The sequence below is a fragment of the Clupea harengus genome, chromosome 24 (genome assembly GCF_900700415.2).
Source record: "Clupea harengus chromosome 24, Ch_v2.0.2, whole genome shotgun sequence".
Taxonomy (NCBI): domain Eukaryota; kingdom Metazoa; phylum Chordata; class Actinopteri; order Clupeiformes; family Clupeidae; genus Clupea; species Clupea harengus.
The window spans coordinates 14,167,026-14,190,484 of record NC_045175.1 but is presented as its reverse complement, the minus strand read 5'-3'; the positions used below and the strand labels follow the sequence as shown (position 1 = coordinate 14,190,484).

The 23,459-nt window shown below is 43.9% G+C and overlaps 1 protein-coding gene across 1 annotated transcript; it reads left to right on the top strand.

The window, feature by feature from the left end:
• Positions 1–366: 366 nt before the first annotated feature.
• Positions 367–22,532, top strand: LOC105896891 (NACHT, LRR and PYD domains-containing protein 3-like). The gene is made up of 7 exons (XM_031562275.2): positions 367–591; positions 3,959–5,726; positions 18,806–18,976; positions 19,526–19,696; positions 20,911–21,084; positions 21,365–21,411; positions 21,955–22,532. The coding sequence occupies exons 1-7, from the start codon at positions 570–572 to the stop codon at positions 22,491–22,493; spliced, it is 2,892 nt and encodes a 963-aa protein (XP_031418135.1). The 5' UTR covers positions 367–569; the 3' UTR covers positions 22,494–22,532.
• Positions 22,533–23,459: the final 927 nt, after the last annotated feature.

Here is a 23,459-nt window from a genome sequence, read left to right as displayed (position 1 = left end):
AGCATGCCATATTATTTCCTGTATCACAAAAGGACTATCTGCGTCAAGGATAATTATTGTGTGTGGTCATATACGGTAGAGCAAAACAAAGTCCGTCTGTGTTGATAGTTTCCATATATCTCCTTGTATTTCTATAGTCATGAGTTAGCAACTGTGAGGTCAAAGAAGTGAAACATGACTTGTAGCACTGTCTCAAAGTAGTGAAGTGTATCCCAGTCGGCTCTTATGTTGGCATCGCCATGAGGGTCATAATACATTTCCCCCACCATGGGTAAAAATCTTAAGAACTAAAATAACTTTCTTTATCAGTCACATATTAAGTCTGCTTCATGTTATGTCTCTGCAGTGAGTTGAGCGCTGATCTGACCCACGATCAGTCCAGGTGTGGAGTGTGTGAGAGGGTACTGAGGGACCCAGTAATCACCACCTGTGGACACAGTTTCTGCAGGCAGTGCATCAGCACCTACAGGGAGCAGCCTGGACTGCCAGGAGACCAAGCCTGTCCCCAGTGTGGAAAGACACGAAGAACTCAACCTCCTCTACAGCCTCATCTGGATAAACACACACACATGGTAGAAATGACCGAACAAGGTAAGACAGAAGGAGCAATGTGTATAATTTTAACCAAGATATTATTATTGTTGTGGCCTCCATTATGAGTGCAAATCAAAAGAAGATTATGCACACATACCACCTCAAACCCCCCCCCCCCAAGCAGACATCCACATCCTCTAAAGAGTGTCAGCGAACACATACATACATCAGGTAACCTCCACATAATTAAACCCATTCTTGCCAAAAGGTCCAGAGTAGCCCTCACCTCAACATTTCCTCCAGACAGATACCTGTGGATAATTGAATTATGCCATTGTGTTGATACGTTAATTCTACCCTATATAAGCTACGTATTTAGGTTTGAACTTTGGAGAAGAGAGTCTCTTGCTCCCTACAAGCCAAGGAAACAACTTTGGTGTTTTCATCAAGGATTCGCCAAGAACAGCATACTCTTTCATTATGCACACATGCCCCGTGTGCAGCTCTCTCCTCATACGCATATGCATCAGTCCATTGTGGCTGGAAAGATCTCTACTTCTTGTCTGTCTTCCTTTCAGCCATTCTAACTTCTCAAACAGTCAAAAAAGAAAGCTAAATGTTTTGAGTTGAACTTTGACTTGGATATGACCCAAATATCATCACATTATCACAACAGACATTTAGAAAGTGGCATTCATTTAGAATCTGTGGTGTAGTGGGACTGTAGCACCCCCCACCTCCAGAATGAGCGTGAGGAAACATCAGCCACAGACACAGGACAGTTGTTGCTATAGGTTACCCATAGACTTGCAGTGATAACAAAGAACACATTATTGTGCTTTTTATACACAGAAATTCCATTCCATTTGAACATCAAAGTGTTGGAATAGTGTTTCGTTAAAAGACATTGGCCTATACCAGTGGTTCTCAAAGTGTGGGGCGTGAATGGACACGATGAACGGGATCATACTGCCTATAGATTAAGCCCTAATCATAGAGATTAAAATCATACTGCCTACAGATTAAGATCATACTGCCTGTAGACTAACATCATACTGCCTATAGATTAAGCCCTAATAATTACCAGAAGACAGAGCACACTATCCAATGAAAGCAGTGCGATGAACGGGATATTCTTTCTTTGGCAATGCTTTCCTTTATAGACAATAGATTTTGATTGACGTCGGCGTATTAATTGCAGCGGCACAATTAAAAAAAATTGTTAGGGCTGTGTACTGTTCTCGCTACGTGTTTTACACGTCCAGTGTGTTGACAGTCAGTTCAACAGTCAGCCACGAGCCAGGTAGCGATCGCCTTGCTCCTTTAAAACTTATGAGTGAAACAATAATACACAAGAAACGGAAAATACTTAGAAGTTATCTTAACTAAACACAGCAAGTTACTATTAGATTCATTACACCAAGAATCAGAGCAACAACAGATTACAGCACAGCTGGCTAATTAGTGCTAACGTTAGCCACCAACGGAGTTATGAATGAATGGTGTGCTAACGGTCACATATTAGAAGTGCTGCCACGGGGCTTACCAGCATGGTAGACCAAACCAGTTTAGGGACTGAGTGCCAGCCTGCTGGGCGATCTCAGTATAACCATTCGGTCAAGTGCAGAGGCTGGACGGCAATCTACCACTGTATAATACAATATAACAGTTCTGCTACAGCGTGTCTAACCCAAGTGATTAGCCAGGTACCTCAAGACTTCACTGCTATATTGGTTTAAAACTAATTCTAGCCAGTCGTTGCGGAAACACCGTTACCTAGTAATACGTCTCTTGTTAATAATTTCTTGAGAGGGCACAGTGGGTAAGAGCATCACAATTTATTTGTCAAGTGCAAGTTGCCAACATGGACTGGGGTGTTTATTATAGAGAGCACAGTCACACAGACGAATGGAGGGGTTTATCACCTCTCGACGGGGGTTACCTGCAACCCAGAAGACCAGCATTCTCAAGTTTCTGAGATCTATGTTAAAACTAATCTATTCAGCTGTAGCAATAAGACCACTGTACCACTCAGACTGAGACCATTGAAATTAACCTAAACATGACAAAGAAATCATCTTATAATGCAATACCTTACACCTTACCGCACCCTTAATTCCATTTTCCTGCCCTTAGTTTAACCCTTGTGTGGAAAAGCACAGGGAGGCAACCAGAGACAGAGGGTGTGGGAAACCTAGGGGAACAATGCAGTTCTGGAATGTTTTTAAAGACATTATCTGTAAACAACTGACCCACACCTAATGACCAACTAGTGATAACTAAGTGGCTCGGGGAACTAAACATCGATATTTTGGGTCCATGGCCAGGAAACTCCCTAGACCTTAATCCCATTGAGAACTTGTGGTCAATCCTCAAGAGGCGGGTGGACAAACAAAAACCCACAAATTCTGACAAACTCCAAGCATTATTTATGCAAGAATGGGCTGCCATCAGTCAGGATGTGGCCCAGACGTTTTTTGAAAGGATGCCAGGGCGGATTGCAGAGGTCTTGAAAAAGGAGGAATAACACTGCAAATATTGACTCTTTGCATCCACTTCATGTAATTGTCAATAAAAGCCTTTGACACTTATTAAATGCTTGTAATTATACTTCAGTCTTCCATAGTAACATCTGACAAAACTATCTAAAGACACTGAAGCAGCATACCTTGTGAACATTTATATTTGTGTCATTCTCAAAACTTTTGGCCATGCCTGTACAATGAAAGTCCTTATCAAAAGATAGTATAGATCAGTAGCATAACTCTGTGCATGCAGAGAACTTTGGTTAATTTTGGTAGCTGGGTTTGCGAGCTAGATACATTTCATGTAATACTGAACAACGAAATGTTCATGTAATACTGAAAAACGAGAACATTTCAGAGACAGATTTTTTCACGAAGGTGAAGGCTTTAGTTAGTTTGTTTTCACTCTAATGAAGAAGCCCTATTTGGATCGTCATCACAGCTCATAACATGGAAAATCAATGCCCTGTAGTGGATTTTGAGTATTCAGCAAGATGAAACCTTTGAACTAGCTAAGAAGCAGTGGGATAATTCATGAATGCAGTATTATAATTTAAATGACCAAATATTATGTGTCACTACAACATCATTACTGTATATGATATTTAAAAGTAGGCTAGGTGTAGTCATGTAGGACTACAAATTACTTTGTAAATAATCACATGGCTCTTGGTAGGAGAAAGATTCCCCATCCCTGCTCTAGAATATCAGACAGGGTTTTAGACTTATCAGAAAATGACCATCTTAATGTGTAAGGAGCAACAGTAGTGAAAGGCAAATGGATATTTGTGTCTGGCATGTCAATGATAATTTGGCTGAAGAAATCAAAAATGACAATCAATACTGCAATTGCTAATACACATGATACTAATAGATTAATTTTTGTTCATTATAAACAGCTGATGAAGTCCTGAGGAGAGTTATAGATAAACATAAAGCCAGTCTGAAGAGGAGGTTTGAGAACATATCTGAAGGCATCATCAAACCAGGAGCTGAGACACCCCTCAATAAGATCTACACAGAGCTCTACATCACAGAGGGAGAGAGTGAAGGGGTGAATAAGGAACATGAGGTTTGGCAGGTAGAGTCAGCATCCAGAGCACAAACCACAGAAGAAACACCAATCAACTGCAATGACATCTTCAAGCCCTTACCTGGACAGGAGAAACACATCAGAACTATGATGACCAAAGGTGTTGCTGGCATTGGAAAAACAATCTCAGTGCAGAAGTTCATTCTTGATTGGATAGATGGGGTAGCGAATCAGGATGTACACTTTATGTTTCCCCTTCCTTTCCGTGAGCTGAATTTAGTCAGGGATAATCAGTATAGTCTTTACAAACTCCTGCTTGACTTCCACCCTGAGCTGAAGGAGCTGAAGAATGATGAAGAATACAACAACTGTCAGATTGTGTTCATCTTTGATGGTTTGGATGAGAGTCGATTACCTCTGAATTTCCAACAGAGCATGATATCTGATTTCAAACAAATATCGTCAGTGGATGTTCTGATGACAAGCCTCATTCAGGGAACTCTGCTTCCCTCTGCACACATCTGGATAACCTCACGACCAGCAGCAGTCAGTCAAATTCCTGCTCAGCGCATCGATCAGATCACAGAAGTACGAGGGTTCAATGACCCACAGAAGGAAGAGTACTTCAAGAAGAGAATCCGTGATGAGAGTCAGGCCAGCAGAATCATCTCACACATTAAGGCATCCAGGAGTCTCCACATCATGTGCCACATTCCAGTCTTCTGTTGGATTGCAGCCACTGTACTTCAGCAGATGCTGGAACAGGACAACACCCAGGAAATCCCCAAAACTCTGACTGAAATGTTCATACACTTTCTACTCATCCAGATCACAAGAAAGAATCAGAAGTATCAAAGTGGAAAACAAACAAATAAAGAGCAGCTTCTGGAATCACAGGAAGAAATTATACTGAAGCTGGCAAAACTGGCTTTCAACAATCTAGAGAATGGCAATGTCATGTTTTACGAAGAAGACCTGAGAGAGTGTGGCATTGATGCCAGTGAAGCCTCAGTGTACTCCGGCATGTGCACTGAAATCTTCAAGGAAGAGTCTGTGTTTCACCAGAGGAAGGTCTACTGCTTTGTGCATCTGAGCATCCAGGAGTTTCTGGCAGCACTTCATGTCTTTGTCTCCTACAGCAATCAGATGAAGACCATAGGGACATTTTTCTGCTTGGAAGAATCACTGAAGTTGGCAGTAACCAAAGTTTTGGAAAGCAGGAATGGACACCTGGATCTTTTCCTTCGCTTCCTTATGGGTATCTGTCTGGAGAGCAATCAGAGACTTTTGGGAGGTCTACTGAACCACACACACAACAGCTCAGAGAGCATTAAGAGAATGTGTCAGTACATTAAAGAGCTCAATAAAGAGGATCTCTTCCCTGAAAGATGCATCAGTCTTTTGCAGTGCTTATCTGAAGTGAACGATCATTCCATGCATGAGGAAATTCAAGAGTACCTGAAATCACCAAAGGGCATCAAAAATGAATTGTCTCCTGCTCACTGTTCAGCACTGGCCCACATACTTCTGATGTCTGAGGAGGTGCTGGATGAGTTTGACCTGAAGAAATACAACACATCAGATGAGGGACGCAGGAGAATGATCCCAGCCCTGAGGTGCTTCAGAACAGCACAGTGAGTTTCCGTTTCAATATTTTGAATTTCATGCTCTTAAACTGTTTCACATCAGGTGGGTTTTTGATGTTATTCAGCTCATATAATGTTTGTTGGTACAATGTTATACACCTACTGTTGCCCAAATATGAATATGAACTCATTCATTGTTGCCTTGCAAACACTGAGTTTAATTCTAAATTTAAATCACTCTCCTTTTGGACAAAGTGAAGGTTTATGCCTTGTGCTACCACAGCACACAAAGCGGAGGCAGGCAACCACGTTAGTTAACAGGGTAAATAAATGTATTAAACCAACTCTAAGTTAACAAAAGGGGAACATGGATACATGTTTGTAAAAAAGAGAAAGCTGAGATGAAGAAAGAGAAAAAAAGAGTGGGAATCGATGGCGAAGTAAGGGGATGTACGGATGTTGGCATGACAACGGCATTGTTTAAAAAGAGTAAATAATGTTAGTAAAAGTCATGCCATGAATGTGGTGGGGTGTGTGTGAGTGTCCAGAGTGTATGTATATGAGAAGGATCTGAATGCAAGATCAATCTCCAGAGGAGAACTGCTTGGCTTATAAAGGCCACATTTCCCAGGGCCATCATCTCCTTAGTGCCCTAACCCTACAGTCCAATGCCTTGCCACTGCATAAACTAATTGGCCACTTCATGAAGATATTACTGTCAAAGGGTATCCGTGTCGAGGGTCTTTAGTGAAGGCACAAAGACAGCAGGGAGACCAGGCTCTGTAGTTGGTAAATTTATTTTACCTCCTCCATGTGCATAATCCACAATAAAAAGTATGTAAACAAAAATACTGGTATAAATGAAAACAAAAAGATATTTACAAATGGTATATGTACAATCACTAGTACAAAGTTGTATACCCGCTCTCTATACTGAGGCTGTGCGCAAACATCAGCCTCACGCTTCTGGAATCCATACAGCCGAGCATCAACTAGCGCACTATCAAACTCTTATATAACGACGTTCTCACCACAGAAGCCCCTTCCTACTACTTTGCCAACCCTTTTAACGTTTAGCTGAACTACCCATAATTGGCCCATACTACCATAGGCTCAAACCACAGGGGTAAATTCAGGTGAAATACAATACACATTAAACAGAGTTAAAATGCTACCAATAATCATTTGAACTCAATCAGTCCTTCACAATAATGATGATGGCAGGTATACATCACATTCACAATGGTAAACCTTATAACGGAAGTAATTGATTTCGCGAGGGAGAAACTATGTTCCTCGCGAACCTGCCCAGACCATAAATGCGTCCCAGGACGGGAGCGCACTTCCTAATACAGGAAACAAATGTAATGGCGACCAGAACTCATCCCAGCTCGTTTGGTGAACCAGTAACGTAGGTACACTATTTTACATCATTTAGTATATATTCAATGACAACGGAATGGCAGTGATTTGACGGGGCTATATGCAGACAATATCACGAAGATTTTAAACATCAGTAACTTGTGTGTGTAGTGAAATGTTTGGCATGGTGTCAGTGGTAGGTGTGCACCCTTATGCTTTCACACACGCCCGCAAAGATGAAAGGGATGTACATTAAGCATGGTAGATGTGTCCGTTGACGTTTAAAGGAATACTGAAAGTCGGTTGTGTCCGCCATTAGGACACGGGGAGGACGCGCTTAAGAATCGCGTCATCACACACCCCCCTCCTTATGGTTGGCCCTCCTCGTAGAGGCGGGACAAGAAGTCGGCAGTGACATTGTCCTTGCCGGCTTTGTACTTTATAGTGACACGGTATGGCTGCAAAGACAAATACCACCGTGTTATCCGGGCATTACTGTCCTTCATACGATGCAGCCATTGTAGTGCCCTGTGATCAGTCTCTAGCACAAACTCCTTACCCATCAGGTAATATTTGAGGGTGTCCACGGACCATTTAATGGCCAGGCACTCTTTCTCCACAGTAGAGTACCTGGTCTCTCGAGGGAAGAGCTTACGACTGATGTAATGCACAGGCCTTCGGTCTTCCCCCTCACCCTGCAGCAACACGGCCCCAAGCCCCACTCCAGAGGCATCGGTTTGGACCGTGAAAGGCAGGTCAAAATCAGGGCTCTGGAGCACAGGACTGTGACACAGACTGTCCTTGAGGTCCTGAAAAGCCCTGTCACATTCCTCAGTCCAAACAACTTTGTTGGGACTTGACTTGCGGGTCAAGTCCGTCAGCACTGCAGCCCGACTGGAGAAGCTGGGTATGAACCGCCGGTACCACCCAACCAAACCAAGGAAGGACCTCACGCCCTTCTTGGTCGTGGGCGGCGGGCTGCTTTGTACAGCCTCCACCTTACCCACCTGGGGCTTGAGGTTTCCTCCCCCCAGGACATACCCCAGATAGCAGACCTCCGGTCGAACCAGCTGACACTTCCTGGCATTAACTACTAGCCCCGCATCAGAAATCCTCTGAAAAATATCCTTTAAGTGCCGCAGGTGCTCCGCCCATGAGGAACTATAAATGACCACATCGTCAATGTAGGCAGCGGCGTAGTCTTCAGCCCCTCTCAGTACCTGATCCATCAGACGCTGGAAGGTTGCGGCTGCTCCGTGTAATCCGAAAGGCATGGTGGTGAAGTGGAACAGCCCCGTCGGCGCACGAAAGGCAGTCAGCGCCTGGGCCTCCGGTGTCAGAGGTACCTGCCAGTACCCCTTGCACAGGTCCAGCGTGCTGAGGTATTGAGCCTTTCCGAGCCGCTCCACCAGCTCATCCACCCTTGGCATCGGATAGGGATCGAAGGCAGAGATGGAGTTGAGCTTGGAGAAGTCCACGCAGAAGCGGAGACTCCCATCCTTTTTTGGCACCAAGACGACGGGACTGCACCATTCACTGCGTGAAGGCACAATCACTCCCATCTCCAACATTGCCTGAACCTCCTGTTTCATAGCAGGGATCAGTCTTGCAGGTACCCTATAAGAAGTCTGACGCACTGGACCTGGTGATGTCAGTCGGATGTCGTGTTGGATCACGGTCGTACGCCCAGGTTCCTCCCGAAACAGACCCTCAGGGATGATCTGCAGCAGCTCCTCCTGTTGATGACTGGCGAGATGCTCCACTGACGGATACGAAGCCTCCTCCCCCGCAGTAGGGAAGTACTGCTCTTTGAGCTCCTCCTCCTCCTCCACTGCACGGGCCCACATCAGGTCACTGGTGGCTCCCGGCCTTGTAATCCACTCTTTGAGAAGGTTCACATGGAACACATTCTTTGTCCTACGCCTGTCCGGCATGGCGACTTCATAGGTCACTGGACCCATCTTCCGCAGCACCTCAAACGGGCCTTGCCACCTTGCCAGAAGGCTACTTTCAGAGGAAGGCAGCAGCAGAAGCACTTTCTGCCCCGGATTGAAGGTGCGGCTACGGGCAGTCCGGTCGTACCATGTCTTTTGGTGTATTTGGGCCTGGGCCAAATTGTCATGGGCCAGGCTGCTTAGGTCCTCAAGCTTGTCCCTCATCTTGAGCACATAACTCACAATGTTCATTTGCTCCTGAGGACTGTCTCCCAGCCAGGCCTCTTTGAGGACATCGAGGGGACCTCTCACCTGCCGTCCATAAAGCAACTCGAAGGGAGAGAAGCCCGTGGAAGCTTGAGGGACCTCTCGGTAAGCGAAAAGAATATAGGGCAGCCACTGATCCCAGTCAGCTCCTGTTTCGCTCACAAACTTCCTCAACATTGCCTTCAGTGTTTGGTTGAAGCGCTCAACTAGTCCATCTGTCTGCGGGTGGTATGGTGTGGTTCTTATACCCCTGATACCTAACATAGCATACACCTGCTTCATAAATCCAGAGTTGAAGTTAGTGCCCTGATCTGTTAGGATTTCTCTGGGGATGCCCACCCGTGAAAATAGCTGCAACAGACAGTTTGCTACCTGTCTGGACTTTATGTTGCGTAATGGAAAAGCCTCGGGATAGCGAGTAGCATAGTCACACACTACCAGGATGTAGCGGTGCCCTGCCCTGCTCTTGTCTAAGGGACCCACTATATCCATGGCGATCCTGGTAAATGGCACATCAATAATTGGCAAGCTCACTAGGGGTGCTTTTGTGCCTCGGTTTGTGCGTGCCATGAGCTGACAGGTAGGACATGACTTACAATAAGCTATGACTTCCTGGTATACCCCAGGCCAGTAAAAACGGCTAACAAGCCTGTCTAGGGTTTTCTGCTGCCCTAGGTGACCTGACCACGGGATGCTATGGGCTAGATGCAACACTTTGGCCCGTAGACCCTTAGGGACCACAAGCTGCTCTCCCTCAGTACCCACACGTATCAGCCTTCCTTCTCTCAGCACATAAGACTCCTTGCCACACACTGCAGCCCTAGGAACCTCTTCTTCGCTCCTTAATTTATTAAACCAAGAACTTAAGGAAATATCCTCTCTCTGCTGCAATCCGAAGTCTGTGACATCCACCACACTGTCATCAAGTGGTGGAAGGGGCAACTGTTCCTGTATAGGAGTACCTAAAACTTTGTCCCTCCTCTTCACTGACTTTGGCTTTCTGCCTTTAGGGAAACTCTGTGAAAAAGGTAACCCCTGCCATGACTCTGTATCAGACTGGCCGGCCTTAGCTTGGGCCCTAGTTATCACATTACCCTTTGCTGGGGATAGATGGCGCTGTAACAATTCAGCCAACACTGGAACATCCTGGCCTAGAACAACAGGGTAGGGGCAGCTATCCATTATACCAACATTCAGTAGATAGCTCTGCCCTTCGATCTCCACTTGAACGTCAGCAGTCTGGTGCTCGCTCTCATCCCCATGTATACAGCGCACCAGCACTTTTCCACATCCCTTCAAACCCTCTGGACCTAAGCACACTCTTTGCATGAACGACTGAGTACTGCCTGAATCTATTAGAGCCTTCCATTGCTTCCCTCTGATTCTCACTGGCACTAATGCCTCAGTAGAGCTTGATGTTATCGTGGTGGAGCTAGTATATGGGGGGTAACACAACCTAGCTTCCCTAACTGTGGCTAGGGGACATTCTGGCGAGGTATGACCGGGCTGTCCACAGCTATGGCAGATTATGCGTGGCTTAGGGTTAAAGGGTGTCTTATTTGAGCTACTAGACCTCCTAAACTCACCACCAACACCTCCCACAGACTTACCAGCCGGCTTATGCTCAGGCTCCCGCTGGGCACCCTGATACCGCCGGGTTGATGGACCATGGCCCCGTAGCTGGTAGCCTGTTTTGTATCGCCGGGCAGCAATGAAGGCCTCTGCCAGGTCTGCAGCCTCCTTGGATGTTTGTGGGTTGTGCTCTTTGACCCACACTTGTAGTTCGGGGTTAAGCATCCGGATGAACTGTTCGAGAACAATTGTATCCCCAATCTGTGCCTTAGTTTTCTCCTCTGGGCACATCCATTTCTGAAATAAGTCACTCAGTCTAGCTTGCAGCTCCTTGACTGTTTCGCCTTCCAGGAAATCCATGGACCGAAATCTGTATCGATATGCCTCAGCGTCAATTTCAAATTTGTCAAGGACGGCCAGCTTAATTTTTCCGTAGTCCCTGGCATCCTGTATGTCCATCGCCACATAGGCGGCACGGGCCTTCCCCGTCAACAATGGAACTAAATATAAAGCCCAATTGTCCTTTGGCCACTGATTTGCATAGGCAATCCTTTCAAACGTGGTTAGATAATGCTCAATGTCCTCATCCTCCACATAGGGAGCCATTTTAGGAGGGCGCCATCCATAGTTCACTGGTGGGGCAGAGCTCACCTGTAATAGTCCTTCAGACACCGGGCTGACTGAACGTGACACTGCATGTCTCGTGCTTGGATGGGGGTCAGACCGAGGCGCGGACTCTTGTGAAGGACCTACTGCTCCAGCAGAGAGGCGGTCCTGCTGCTCCGTGCTCACCAGTAACTGCAGCTGATGAAACTGATGCTGCAGTGAGTCCCATCTATGGCTCTGTCGCTGAGCTTCTCGCTCATTTCTTTCCTCTCTGTCCTGCTGTGTCTGGATAAAGGATGTCAAAGCTGACTCCAGCATAGACATGCGATCCTCTGGGGCCGCTGACTGTGGTCGGGACGTAGTGTCATCCTCCTCATGCTCTGAGGGGGGCGCTGCAGTGGCGCCAAAGTCAGACCTACTCCGGGTAGCCATACGGTGTTGTCGTCCTCGTCGGTACATGCTGCTCTTGTGTGCCGACCCTAGTAGACACTGGATCCCACCGCTGCCACCAAAATGTCAAAGGGTATCCGTGTCGAGGGTCTTTAGTGAAGGCACAAAGACAGCAGGGAGACCAGGCTCTGTAGTTGGTAAATTTATTTTACCTCCTCCATGTGCATAATCCACAATAAAAAGTATGTAAACAAAAATACTGGTATAAATGAAAACAAAAAGATATTTACAAATGGTATATGTACAATCACTAGTACAAAGTTGTATACCCGCTCTCTATACTGAGGCTGTGCGCAAACATCAGCCTCACGCTTCTGGAATCCATACAGCCGAGCATCAACTAGCGCACTATCAAACTCTTATATAACGACGTTCTCACCACAGAAGCCCCTTCCTACTACTTTGCCAACCCTTTTAACGTTTAGCTGAACTACCCATAATTGGCCCATACTACCATAGGCTCAAACCACAGGGGTAAATTCAGGTGAAATACAATACACATTAAACAGAGTTAAAATGCTACCAATAATCATTTGAACTCAATCAGTCCTTCACAATAATGATGATGGCAGGTATACATCACATTCACAATGGTAAACCTTATAACGGAAGTAATTGATTTCGCGAGGGAGAAACTATGTTCCTCGCGAACCTGCCCAGACCATAAATGCGTCCCAGGACGGGAGCGCACTTCCTAATACAGGAAACAAATGTAATGGCGACCAGAACTCATCCCAGCTCGTTTGGTGAACCAGTAACGTAGGTACACTATTTTACATCATTTAGTATATATTCAATGACAACGGAATGGCAGTGATTTGACGGGGCTATATGCAGACAATATCACGAAGATTTTAAACATCAGTAACTTGTGTGTGTAGTGAAATGTTTGGCATGGTGTCAGTGGTAGGTGTGCACCCTTATGCTTTCACACACGCCCGCAAAGATGAAAGGGATGTACATTAAGCATGGTAGATGTGTCCGTTGACGTTTAAAGGAATACTGAAAGTCGGTTGTGTCCGCCATTAGGACACGGGGAGGACGCGCTTAAGAATCGCGTCATCACAATTACTCACTCTTTTTACAGAGTAATGTTTTTTATATATTGACATTTATAGCATAAGTGTTAGCTAAAGCAGGGGTTCTCAACCATTTCTACTTCAAGGCCCACCTCTTCGTATTTGTAACAGGGTGGGGGCCCAACAGACACCCTGCTTATTTAATCTATATTCCATTCTAATTAATAAGGCACTGTTATGTGTCACAAAGGGCAACTTCAGCACCTGCTACATTTGGGAGCCTAGAAGTTAATACAAGAAAATCTAACTCTAGATATTGCACTATCAAAATTGTATTGTGCACCAGAAAACAACAAAACCACACAGAGCATTTTCAGTCAAAAGGGATTTATTATCCAAAATAATTTATTTGCAGTAGGCCTAGGCCTGTTTGTGCACAGCAAACAAGCAAGTTCATAAAACCTGAATAGACCCAAAAGATAGCATGCACTCAAAACAAGTGATGAAACATGCAAACAAGACCACTCAGCTAGGCCTAATTAAAATAGGTGTTGCTTCAGACATGCAAACAAATAGGTTCAAATAATGTTCAAATAAATAAGTCCAAATAGGTCCAAATAATGATTCAAATAATGATTTAAATCTGTCGCTGCAATCTGTTATCAACATAAATACCACCAAGCATTCCTGGGCAGTGGTTTGAGTTGGTAGCTCTCTGCAGAGCTCTTGTAGAATACCGCTCCAACAATAACGCACAAAAACCAGCAGTAATGCAGCGTTATTGACGTCTGTCGACTCGTCTAACTGTATTGAAAAGAACGGGCTACCTTTCATCCTTTCCTACCTTTCATCCTTACTGTTTCGTTTGGAAGTGGTACTGTCAAGAGTTTTTTCACAGCATCTTCCCCAATCATCTCGCGGCACATATCTACCGCAGCTGGCAGAAATAGTTCCTCTGCGATAAAGGTCTTCTTGGTCTGTGCCACACGTCTAGCTCACTAGTAACTTGCCTTCACAGCACTCTGTCATGCCTACTTGTTGAGTAATCCTCGACTGTTGGGAAAGATTCAATATACTGAAAAATATGGACTGTAAAGTGTCTAGTGTAGCCATTTATTTGCAGATTCTTTTCCATTGTTCTCAATGATGGTCAAATATTAGTAGTTAAAGATGCACTATTTCTATTTCTTTTCAGTATTCCAAAGTGAATAAACTGTGGGAGCACAAGAACAGTGAGCGTCTAGCAGCGATTGTCATAGACATATACATGTATGTATGTCTATGGCGATTATAGCGTAACTAACGAGATTCTAAGTAACATGGAGACAACTTTTTTTGCTACTCCACATAGATCATAAACCCTTGAATATAAGAAAAACGACTCAGTGATATCGGTTGAGAAATATAAATGCTATAGTGCTATTAGCACATCGCAGCAACGGGCTGAAGCGGTCAATGGAGCGTCTATGTATATATGTCTATGTGTAATGTGTGGGCAGCACGGTGGCTCAGTGGTTAGCACTGTCGCCTCACAGCAAGAAGGCCCTAGGTTTGAATCCTGGTCGTTCCAGTTCCTTTCTGTGTGGAGTTTGCTCCGGGTACTCCGGTTTCCCCCACCATCATAAAGACATGCATTGCATCGTATGAATATGAATGAATGTTGGTGGTGGTCGGAGGGGCCGTAGGCGCTGATTGGCAGCCACGCTTCTGTCAGTCTGCCCCAGGGCAGCTGTGGCTACTGATGTAGCTTACCACCACCGGTATGACTGTGTATGAATGATTACTGGACTCTGGACTCTGTAAAGCGACTTCGGGTATTTTCTCATCATTATTGTATTAACATATGGACACAGATTGCAAAGAACGTTTAACACTTGAGTTATCTTCTGAAAGTACATTAAAGAACCACTGAAAGCCACATAAGCACTGGACTAAATGCCCCAGAAAGATTTTTCCTTTTTTTTTTACATGCACTTTGCTTTAATTTTACTATTTGTACAAAGGAGTCCTATACTGGCCACTATTGCTTAGTGTCACGCCCGGCTTGGCTGTGCTAGGTCTGCCTCACTCAAAGCCCTGGTTAATAAGACTTTGGGCTGTTCCTCTCCCTCCGGTCTACAGGGGGCGCTGTCTGGTCTGGCCAACGTGGCTAGATGGCAGCTGATTGGCGGGGACATTTAAAAAGAGTTCCTGATATGAATTTGGTCTCTGATCCTCTCTGATCTTCTCGGCTAGCTCAGGGCCTGCAGCTACTGGGGTTGGCTGCAGTACTTTTTCCTTAGTCCCCTCTTCTATCCATTTTACATAAACTATGCTGATCTGCACTACATTGAGCTTTACTTTTTCTTGCCTCCCATTGACTGACTTTTTGTAAGTATTTGATTTGGTTATTTAAATAAACTATATTTTAGTTATCTCCCCATTTATGTTATCTCCACTTTGAGCCATGTGGACGTAACATATGGGGGTTCGTCGGCCACTTGATCCCGTAAAAAACTTCCGTGAGTAGACTACTGTGATTCCCACTTCTGGCTGTTGAGCGTAGTGAGGTGTGTAGGGCTACGTCATAAGTGGGCATTTTGTGAATAGAACGTAAATTGGCCTTACATGCCGCGTGTTTATTTTGGGGAGTTCCACATGTATTGTTAATAGTTAATGCTTTGTTTTGGGACAAATTGGGGAGTAATTGTGCAACTTAGTTGTTTGCTTTGTTTGGCGAAATGTGCTTGTGCTTGTGGAACTGGACAACAAAGTAAAGAGCAAACGTTTTTCCCATTTAGAGCGCTCAGGCGTTTAGGTTCCAGCAACTGAGTCTGGGCTGGAGGTCACCGCCGTGGAGTAAGGCTGAATTGACTTTGGTCGGGATGGCTAGTTCTCCAGCGGTATTGGTGGGTGAATTTTTTTTTGCTAATCCCCAGCTCTCGGGCTCCGTCAGAAGATAGGTTAGTTAGTCGGGGGTAAATATTTAGGGAAAAGCTCTGTTGTTGTTGTCCTGTTGCATGAGTTGCACCACTTTGCATTGATTGTTTGTAAAGGTGCGGTTCAATAGCACAGTGTTGATCGTTGTTTGGTGATCATTGTAAAAATTATTGCGATGACTACGCTCAAGGCATTTTTTTCTGCTCCTTCGGAGGCCAATTGAGTAGTGTGGCTGAGCATTATTCAATTGAGGTGACATTGCCGAGGTCAGCAAAGAAGCAACAGCTGGCAAATTGTATTCATGAACCGTTAATCGATAGGCAAGTGCTGTCCGTTGAGAAACGGAAAAAATGGAAAAAAAAATATTGGATGCTCAAGAGAGAGAAAAAGATCGGTTGTTGGAGCTAGAAAAGCTTAAGAGTTTAGAGCAAGAGCGCGAGGTTGAGCGTACCAGGCTGACGCTGGTAGCTGAAGGAAGGCTCGGTAGACCTTCTACGCAATCTGGCCTTGCTGCTATGGTTAAGTTCCTGCCTAAATTCAACGAGCGTGAGCGTGAGCCTGATGTGTTCTTTTTGCTATTTGAAAATGTTGCTGGTGATCTGAACTGGAGCGATGAAGAGAAGATCCTGTTATTGCAAACTGTTTTAGTTGGTCGTGCCCAAAAAGCGTTTGTGGCTTTGCCTTCTGAAGAGAGAAAAGTCTATCAATTCGTTAAAGATGCTGTGTTAAGAGCGTACTAATTAATTCCTGAAGCTTATAGACAGCGTTTTCGCTCTTGGAAAAAAGCAGATAGACAAACCCATGCTGAACTTGCCAGAGACCTCACCAGTAGTTTCACTCGCTGGTTGACTGCTGAGGGTGTTGGTACATTTGATGCGTTGCGCGACCTAATGATTTTAGAACAGTTTAGGAATACTCTGTCAGATAGAATTGCCACTTACATCCACGAACATCAAGTGAAAACAGCAGCAGAGGCCGCTGTTCTTGCTGATGGTTATGCTCTGACACATAAGTATTCAGTCCGGGAGTGCACTCCGCGTTATGACATGAATTGGAGGGAGCGTCGCCCTAGCCGTTCTGATGCGGGTCCTCCTGGGAAGTTTGAGCCGGTAACACCAGTAAATAGAATCAATTCACGAGAGTTTAATGCAGAGAGTACATGCAATTACTGTACTGAACCAGGTCACTAGAAGATAAATTGTCCGATTTTGGCTGAGCGAAATCAGACGAAAGGTAACGGGTGCAAAGTGGGCCTCTGCTCATCTTCTAGTCCTGTTGCACGTTCAACGGTGACTCAGTTCACTGCAGCAAAAACTTTGGCTCGTGAAAAATGTACACTGTCCATCGAAACAGCTTTGGGAAACATGAAAGGTGTTCAGAACGAGGAAACATCTATGTCCGATGTTGGGGTTTATGCTCCGTTTGTCACAGAGGGGTTTGTCTCGTTGGTCGGAGCCTCTCGTTGAGTTCCGGTAAAGATTCTGCGAGATACTGGCGCATCGGAAAGTTTAATTTGCCAATCTGTCTTGCCTTTCTCCTCTGATTCGGATACGGGGAGTTGTGTGTTAATTCGGGGAATTGGCCTTCAGTCATTTCAAGTGCCGTTGCACAGATTTCAGTTGTTTTCTGGTTTTGTGAATGGTGACGTAACCATTGCATTGCGTCCATCTCTGCCAATATATGGAATTGATCTGATCGTGGGGAATAATTTAGGTCGTGGTTGTGTTTTTCTTGATCAGGTATCACCTCCATCTGTAGTTAAGACTGAGGCTACACCGCCATCTGAGCCAGATGAGTGTCTGAAAATCTTTGTAAAATCTTTTACGACATGCGCTGTGAGGAGCGAAATGGCCCGTGCGCAGGTTGCTCAACCGTCTGAGGTATCGAAGAACACGTCTGCTCAGGTGTTTATGCCACAGTTTCCAGCACCTTTGTCTCGTCATGACAATGTGGTGGCTCAGAAAAACCACCAGAGTTTACAGAAATATTTTGCCTTGACTGCGAATGACAAGAATTTGGATCATGGTTACTTTGTGCATGGTTACTTTGTGCATGGTTACTTTGTGCGTCGGTGACGTTGCTTAGAAGGTGGTCACCGACTGCTGATACTGAGGTGGCAGATCAGGTCTTGCAGGTGGTGATGCCTGAAAAGTTTTGCAAAATAGTCCTGAAAACAGCTCAAAAGAAAATGAAGAGAAAGTATGATCTGAAAGCAGAAGCTCGTGTCTTTAAAAGAAAAAAGAAAAAAGGCCCTTGTCCTTATCTGGGCGCTCTGACATTTCAATGTTGGTGGTGGGGTGATATAAAATTACAAATACCGTGATAGAAGATTTTGGCCATATCGCCCACCCCTAGCTCAACGTCGTCACCTCCATTCACAAAACCAAATCTAATATAATCAGGGTTGTATTTACGCTGAATTTTTAGTAGTTTTCGGTAGTATGACATTACCAGTGCTGTCATTCTTTTGCTTGAGGATTTTTTCATATTGCCACAGAGTGAACGTTAGCTTAACTGAGCGCCTCAACATAATGACGCTATAAAGTTCGAACAAGATAGGATATAATTTTCATGATCTGTCTATTATGCCTATTTATACATTTTATATTTTGTTTAACACATCGAATACACATCATACATTTTATTAATATGGTTCTCAACTTAAAATCAGTTCTTTGTGGAAAATTAGATTCAACTTGAAACATTTTCACGGCCCACTAGAAAGCACTGTGCGTCCCAGTGGTTGAGAAACACTGAGCTAAAGCATTGAGTGAACTTAGGTTGGGTTAACCTGACTACTTACTACCTGTATTTACAGTGTGTATATGTAGAAGTACAACACAACAAAGACAAAATTAGTAGCTAAATATGTCTGTTTATAAAAAAAGATACTAGAGTTCTTTGATCATATAAATAGTATGTGTTAGGTTTAACAATGTTTCTGTCAGTATATTTGTATATTTAAAAAAAAAATATGCCTTTCGATGCCGTCTTGCAGACTTGATGGGTGTAAACTTAATCAGATGTCCTGTGAAACAGTGAAGAGATCTCTGCAGTCTGGCAACTCCTTGATACAGCTGGATCTGAGTTGCAATCCCCTAGGAGATTCTGGAGTTAAGATTCTTTCTGCAGGACTAACCAGTCCCCACTGTAAACTGCAAACCTTGAGGTTTGTAGACCATTATATTGACATCATGTATTATCTGAGCCTTAGATCATTGTGGGCATTCCTGTGTAACATCAACAGTTTGTCACATTTCACACGCAGCTAAAGCTCAAAAGCAATGTAAACATGCTACCTTCTCCATAGTTTTTAAGTGTTTTCTCGTTACTTTTACGAAAATTGGTGAATTCCTGTTAAACCTGTTGTTTTTCGAATACTTAGATATCAGGATTTACAGAAAACGGATTTGGCTCCCTGGCCCCACTATCAAGACTTTTTTTTACTAAAGTACAAACACCAGATGATTTCAACTCTATAAAACAAACAAAATTAAGTGATATTACCATGTATGACATGAGTTGTAGAACACCTTTTAGATCGAGTGATTTCCATGAGCATGATTAATCTTTGGCTCCTTTTGGAGACATTGCGATCATTTTCACCAAGGTTTGTTTGGTGAAAAGCTGCCCTGCAACTATAATTTTCTACAGAATAAACACCAAGCTCCCCGGCTGTCTTTTCCCATGGTCTCATTTATCATATATTGTGTTACAGACTTGGTGACTGTAAACTCAGTTATGAATCCTGCAAGATTGTGGCCTTTCGTCTGCAGTCAGTAAACACCCTTATAGAGATGGACATGGGTCACAATGATCTTGGAGATTCTGGAGTCCAGCTTCTGTGTAAGGGATTGGCCAGTCCTTACTGTGAACTGCAGATAGTAAGGTTGGTGTTAAACTTCATCTTACTTTTAAGAAAATTCTTTTTAGATAATCTTAATAAATTAAGGCCCTTCTGAAGGACATTAGCATTGTATCACATTATTAAAATAATTAAGAAATCAGACTTCTTGCATTCCTGTACTCATCTGTATGGACAGAAACTCATGTACTTTGTGATTTTAGTGTCTAGCTATTCCATTTGAGCTACAAGTGGTGGCAACATTGTGTAGTTAAGGTTTTCATTAGTTTCGCTTAAATCATAATTTAATTGATCTATTTTTTAATTATATTGCCTTTTGTTTGAAGTTTATGATGGGTAATGTCACCATAGCCTGGATTTAATGCATGAGGCTTCACATCTTCATTTTGGTTGAAAGCAACACAATGCGAAAATGTACAACTTCTTGTTTTCAAGGAACTAGTTTTGTTATCTTCAATTTAATTTGTATGATGTATGGTCCTCAACTATAATAACACCATTTAGCATGCTTCCAGAGCCAACTGTTTGGTTGTTGGTTTGCTTTTAAGGTGGATAGTTTATGGGTGGGTACCTAGTAAGTAGTTAGTAGGTAGTTTTAGGCACAAAGCCTTCAATGTTGCAACATTTAGTTGAACTATTTTACATTCCAACCTATCTTTTCAAATGATATCCAGCTAGGGGGCTTTGATTCACATTTATGATATCTTATCCTGGAGGCAGTCTTGTGAGCATGGACGACAGTTTGTGCTTTTCAATAGTCAGAATCAGAATTCTTTTATTGGCCAAGTATATTTATTTTCACATACAGGAAATTGACTTGGTGTGGTCTTCGTAGTAATGAGAGTGTTGGATTTTTAAGTTGTAATGGCAGGATTAGAGTGACTATTTCTTCCACACCCAATCAGCAGTTTAACAATAGCAGTTATTTATTTACTTTAATGTCATTTTATTCTCATTGAGCTCACAGGCAGAGCCCTGTAGCACTCTTGTAAAGTTGGTAACTGGCACTGATTTTGCACGGGAGAAAGGGAACACGTGGATTAATTCAGAAATTCACAATAACAATCAAACAAACAACAGATCCTGTTATGCATATTGCCTACGATCCTGATGGCTGTGTAGTCCATACTAGACTGTCCCTTTAGCTGTTTTTAATCACACCCTCCCTGTATCTCTACTCTGCTTGAAGGTGACTCTGGGGGTAACTCTCTCTCTCACTCTCTCTTTCTTTTTCTTAGGCTGTCTGGTTCTCTCATCTCAGAGGAAGGCTGTGGATTTCTGGCATCAGCTCTGTCTTCAAACCCCTCTCATCTAAAAGAGCTAGATCTGAGCTACAACCATCCTGGAGAATCAGGACTTAAGCTGTTATCTGCTAGACAGGAGGATCCTCACTTTAAACTGGAGAAACTTAAGTATGTACAGAGAATCTGCACATGCAGGATACCTCTAGTTGCATTATTACACTTTCCATCTGAATAATCCAGATTTGCATCTGTGTTTCATAGTCTACTTTAAATTGAAGATTTAGAAAGTAACGGCATGTCATAGACAACCTGGTGGAGAAGCCTACATATAGAACATGATGGGATTGGAGATGTATTTCTCTCTCTCTCTCCCTCTCTCTCTCTCTCTGTGTGTGTGTGTGTGTGTGTGTGTGTGTGTGTGTGTGTGTGTGTGTGTGTGTTTTCTCAGTGCGGACCACTGTGCAGAAATCAGACTCAGACCAGGTGTGCGGAAATGTAAGTCCTCAGGTGTTTCTCCAAATGTAGTTAATGAGATGCCTTCAACCTGCACTTGACAATAGATGCTACATTTGTTGGTTATTTCAGTTTTGACTAAATCAAAAACTGACTCTGGAACTTGGCTGCTTGGTCCTAATGATCTGATCTGATATGACGCTCAGTCAGTCTAAAAATTAACTTAACTCTAAGGTTTTTATTTTGAGGAAATGTCGTTAGATGGCAAACATTTCTGACCGCATACTCGTACAACTGATATAGCAGATAGAATTTCACTATACTTTTAATTTTTTACATTGGATGCAATACAATTTTGTACCTTCCCACAAACATAGTAACTGCAAACGTAATAACTAGGCAACAGTTATTACATTTGTTCTGAAGTTATTACGTTTGTGGGATTATTATGTTTAAAAAGTGCAGATTTGTATTACGTTAGTGGGAGTAACATATGTGTGTGTGTGTGTGTTAGTCAGAAAAAGCTGTCACTCCCCATATTCTGATGATGTTGTTCTCTCCTCTCTCCTCTCCTCTTGTCTGCAGATGCCTGTGAGCTCACACTGGACCCAAACACAGCAGACAAAAATCTCTCTCTCTCCGAGGGGAACAGAAAGGTGACACGTGTGAAAGAGGATCAGCCGTATCCTGACCACCCAGAGAGATTTGACAGGTGGAATCAGGTGTTGTGTAGCGAGGGTCTGTCTGGACGCTGCTACTGGGAGGCTGAGTGGAGTTGGGATGGGGCTATTATAGCTGTGGCGTATAAAAACATCCAGAGGAAATGGCAGAATGATGTCAACGCACTGGGTTGTAATGACAAGTCCTGGAGTCTGGACTGCTCTCCTAACAGATACTCTGCCGGGCACAATAACAAACGCACTGACATACCTGTCCCCTCCTCCCGCTCCAGAAGAGTAGGAGTGTACCTGGACTGGCCAGCTGGCACTCTGTCCTTCTACAGCGTCTCCTCTGACACACTCTTCCACCTGCACACGTTCCACTCCACATTCACTGAGCCCCTCTATCCTGGGTTTAGGGTTTGGGATAATAACTCCTCAGTGTCCCTGTGCCAGATCACATGACCTCCCCATGCCACAGGAACACAGGAGTCACCCACTCCTATTCATAATAATAATAATTGTCAGGTTTTAATGGCACACACAACACGTGCATTTATGGAGGCCACACACACAAACACAGGCCTGAGGTTGCAGTGAATATATTCTCTGACTTTATCCCATCCTGGACCGTCCTTCCTCCAGGACCTCCCAGGAGCAGTGGGCAGCTTGTAACCACCCGGGGACCAAGTGAACCGTCCGTCTTTGTCAGGGACGGACAGGAGTGTTCTGTTCTTTTTGCATGTTTATTTCTGTTGGGGTTCTTAGTGGAGGAAACACCTTTTGAACACGGGGAGAACATGCAAACTTCACACAGAAAGGCCCGGGAGAAGCGCCCCAAGCGGGAATCAAACCCATGATCTTCTTGCTGTGAGGCGGCAGTGCAAGCACCTGAGCCACCGTGCCACTAATACACGTGTGTGATGCTGTGATGCTATGGAAATAGTGATATGTGTATTCTGTTTATACACCACTGCTTTGATGATACTATGCAAATAGTGATGTTGTATTTTTGTATATGTTTCACATTTTCTGAATTGAATATTTTTTGAATATTTTTGAATACTTTTCTTTGTACGTTTAACCATCAACATTTACTTCTACATTCATTATTGTACATCCCCACATAACATTCTGAACTGGGTTAACTTGGCTGGCGCGTGTAGAAGCAGATGGGTGCACACAATTGCTGAAACCACACCAAACATTATACTCATGCGGGAGGGCATAGTTAATGAGTAATGCGTGTGTGTGGCATAATTATTGTGTAATATGTGTGTGTGGTAGGCATAGTTATTGTTTAATGTGTGTGTGTGTGTGTGGTTCCTGTTCTCTGTGTATCTGTTGTTCTGCACATGCAGACTGGTGAAAATGAAGAGAAGTAAGACAGAACCTCACAGCAGTGAAGAGTGATGTTCTGGACACACTGAA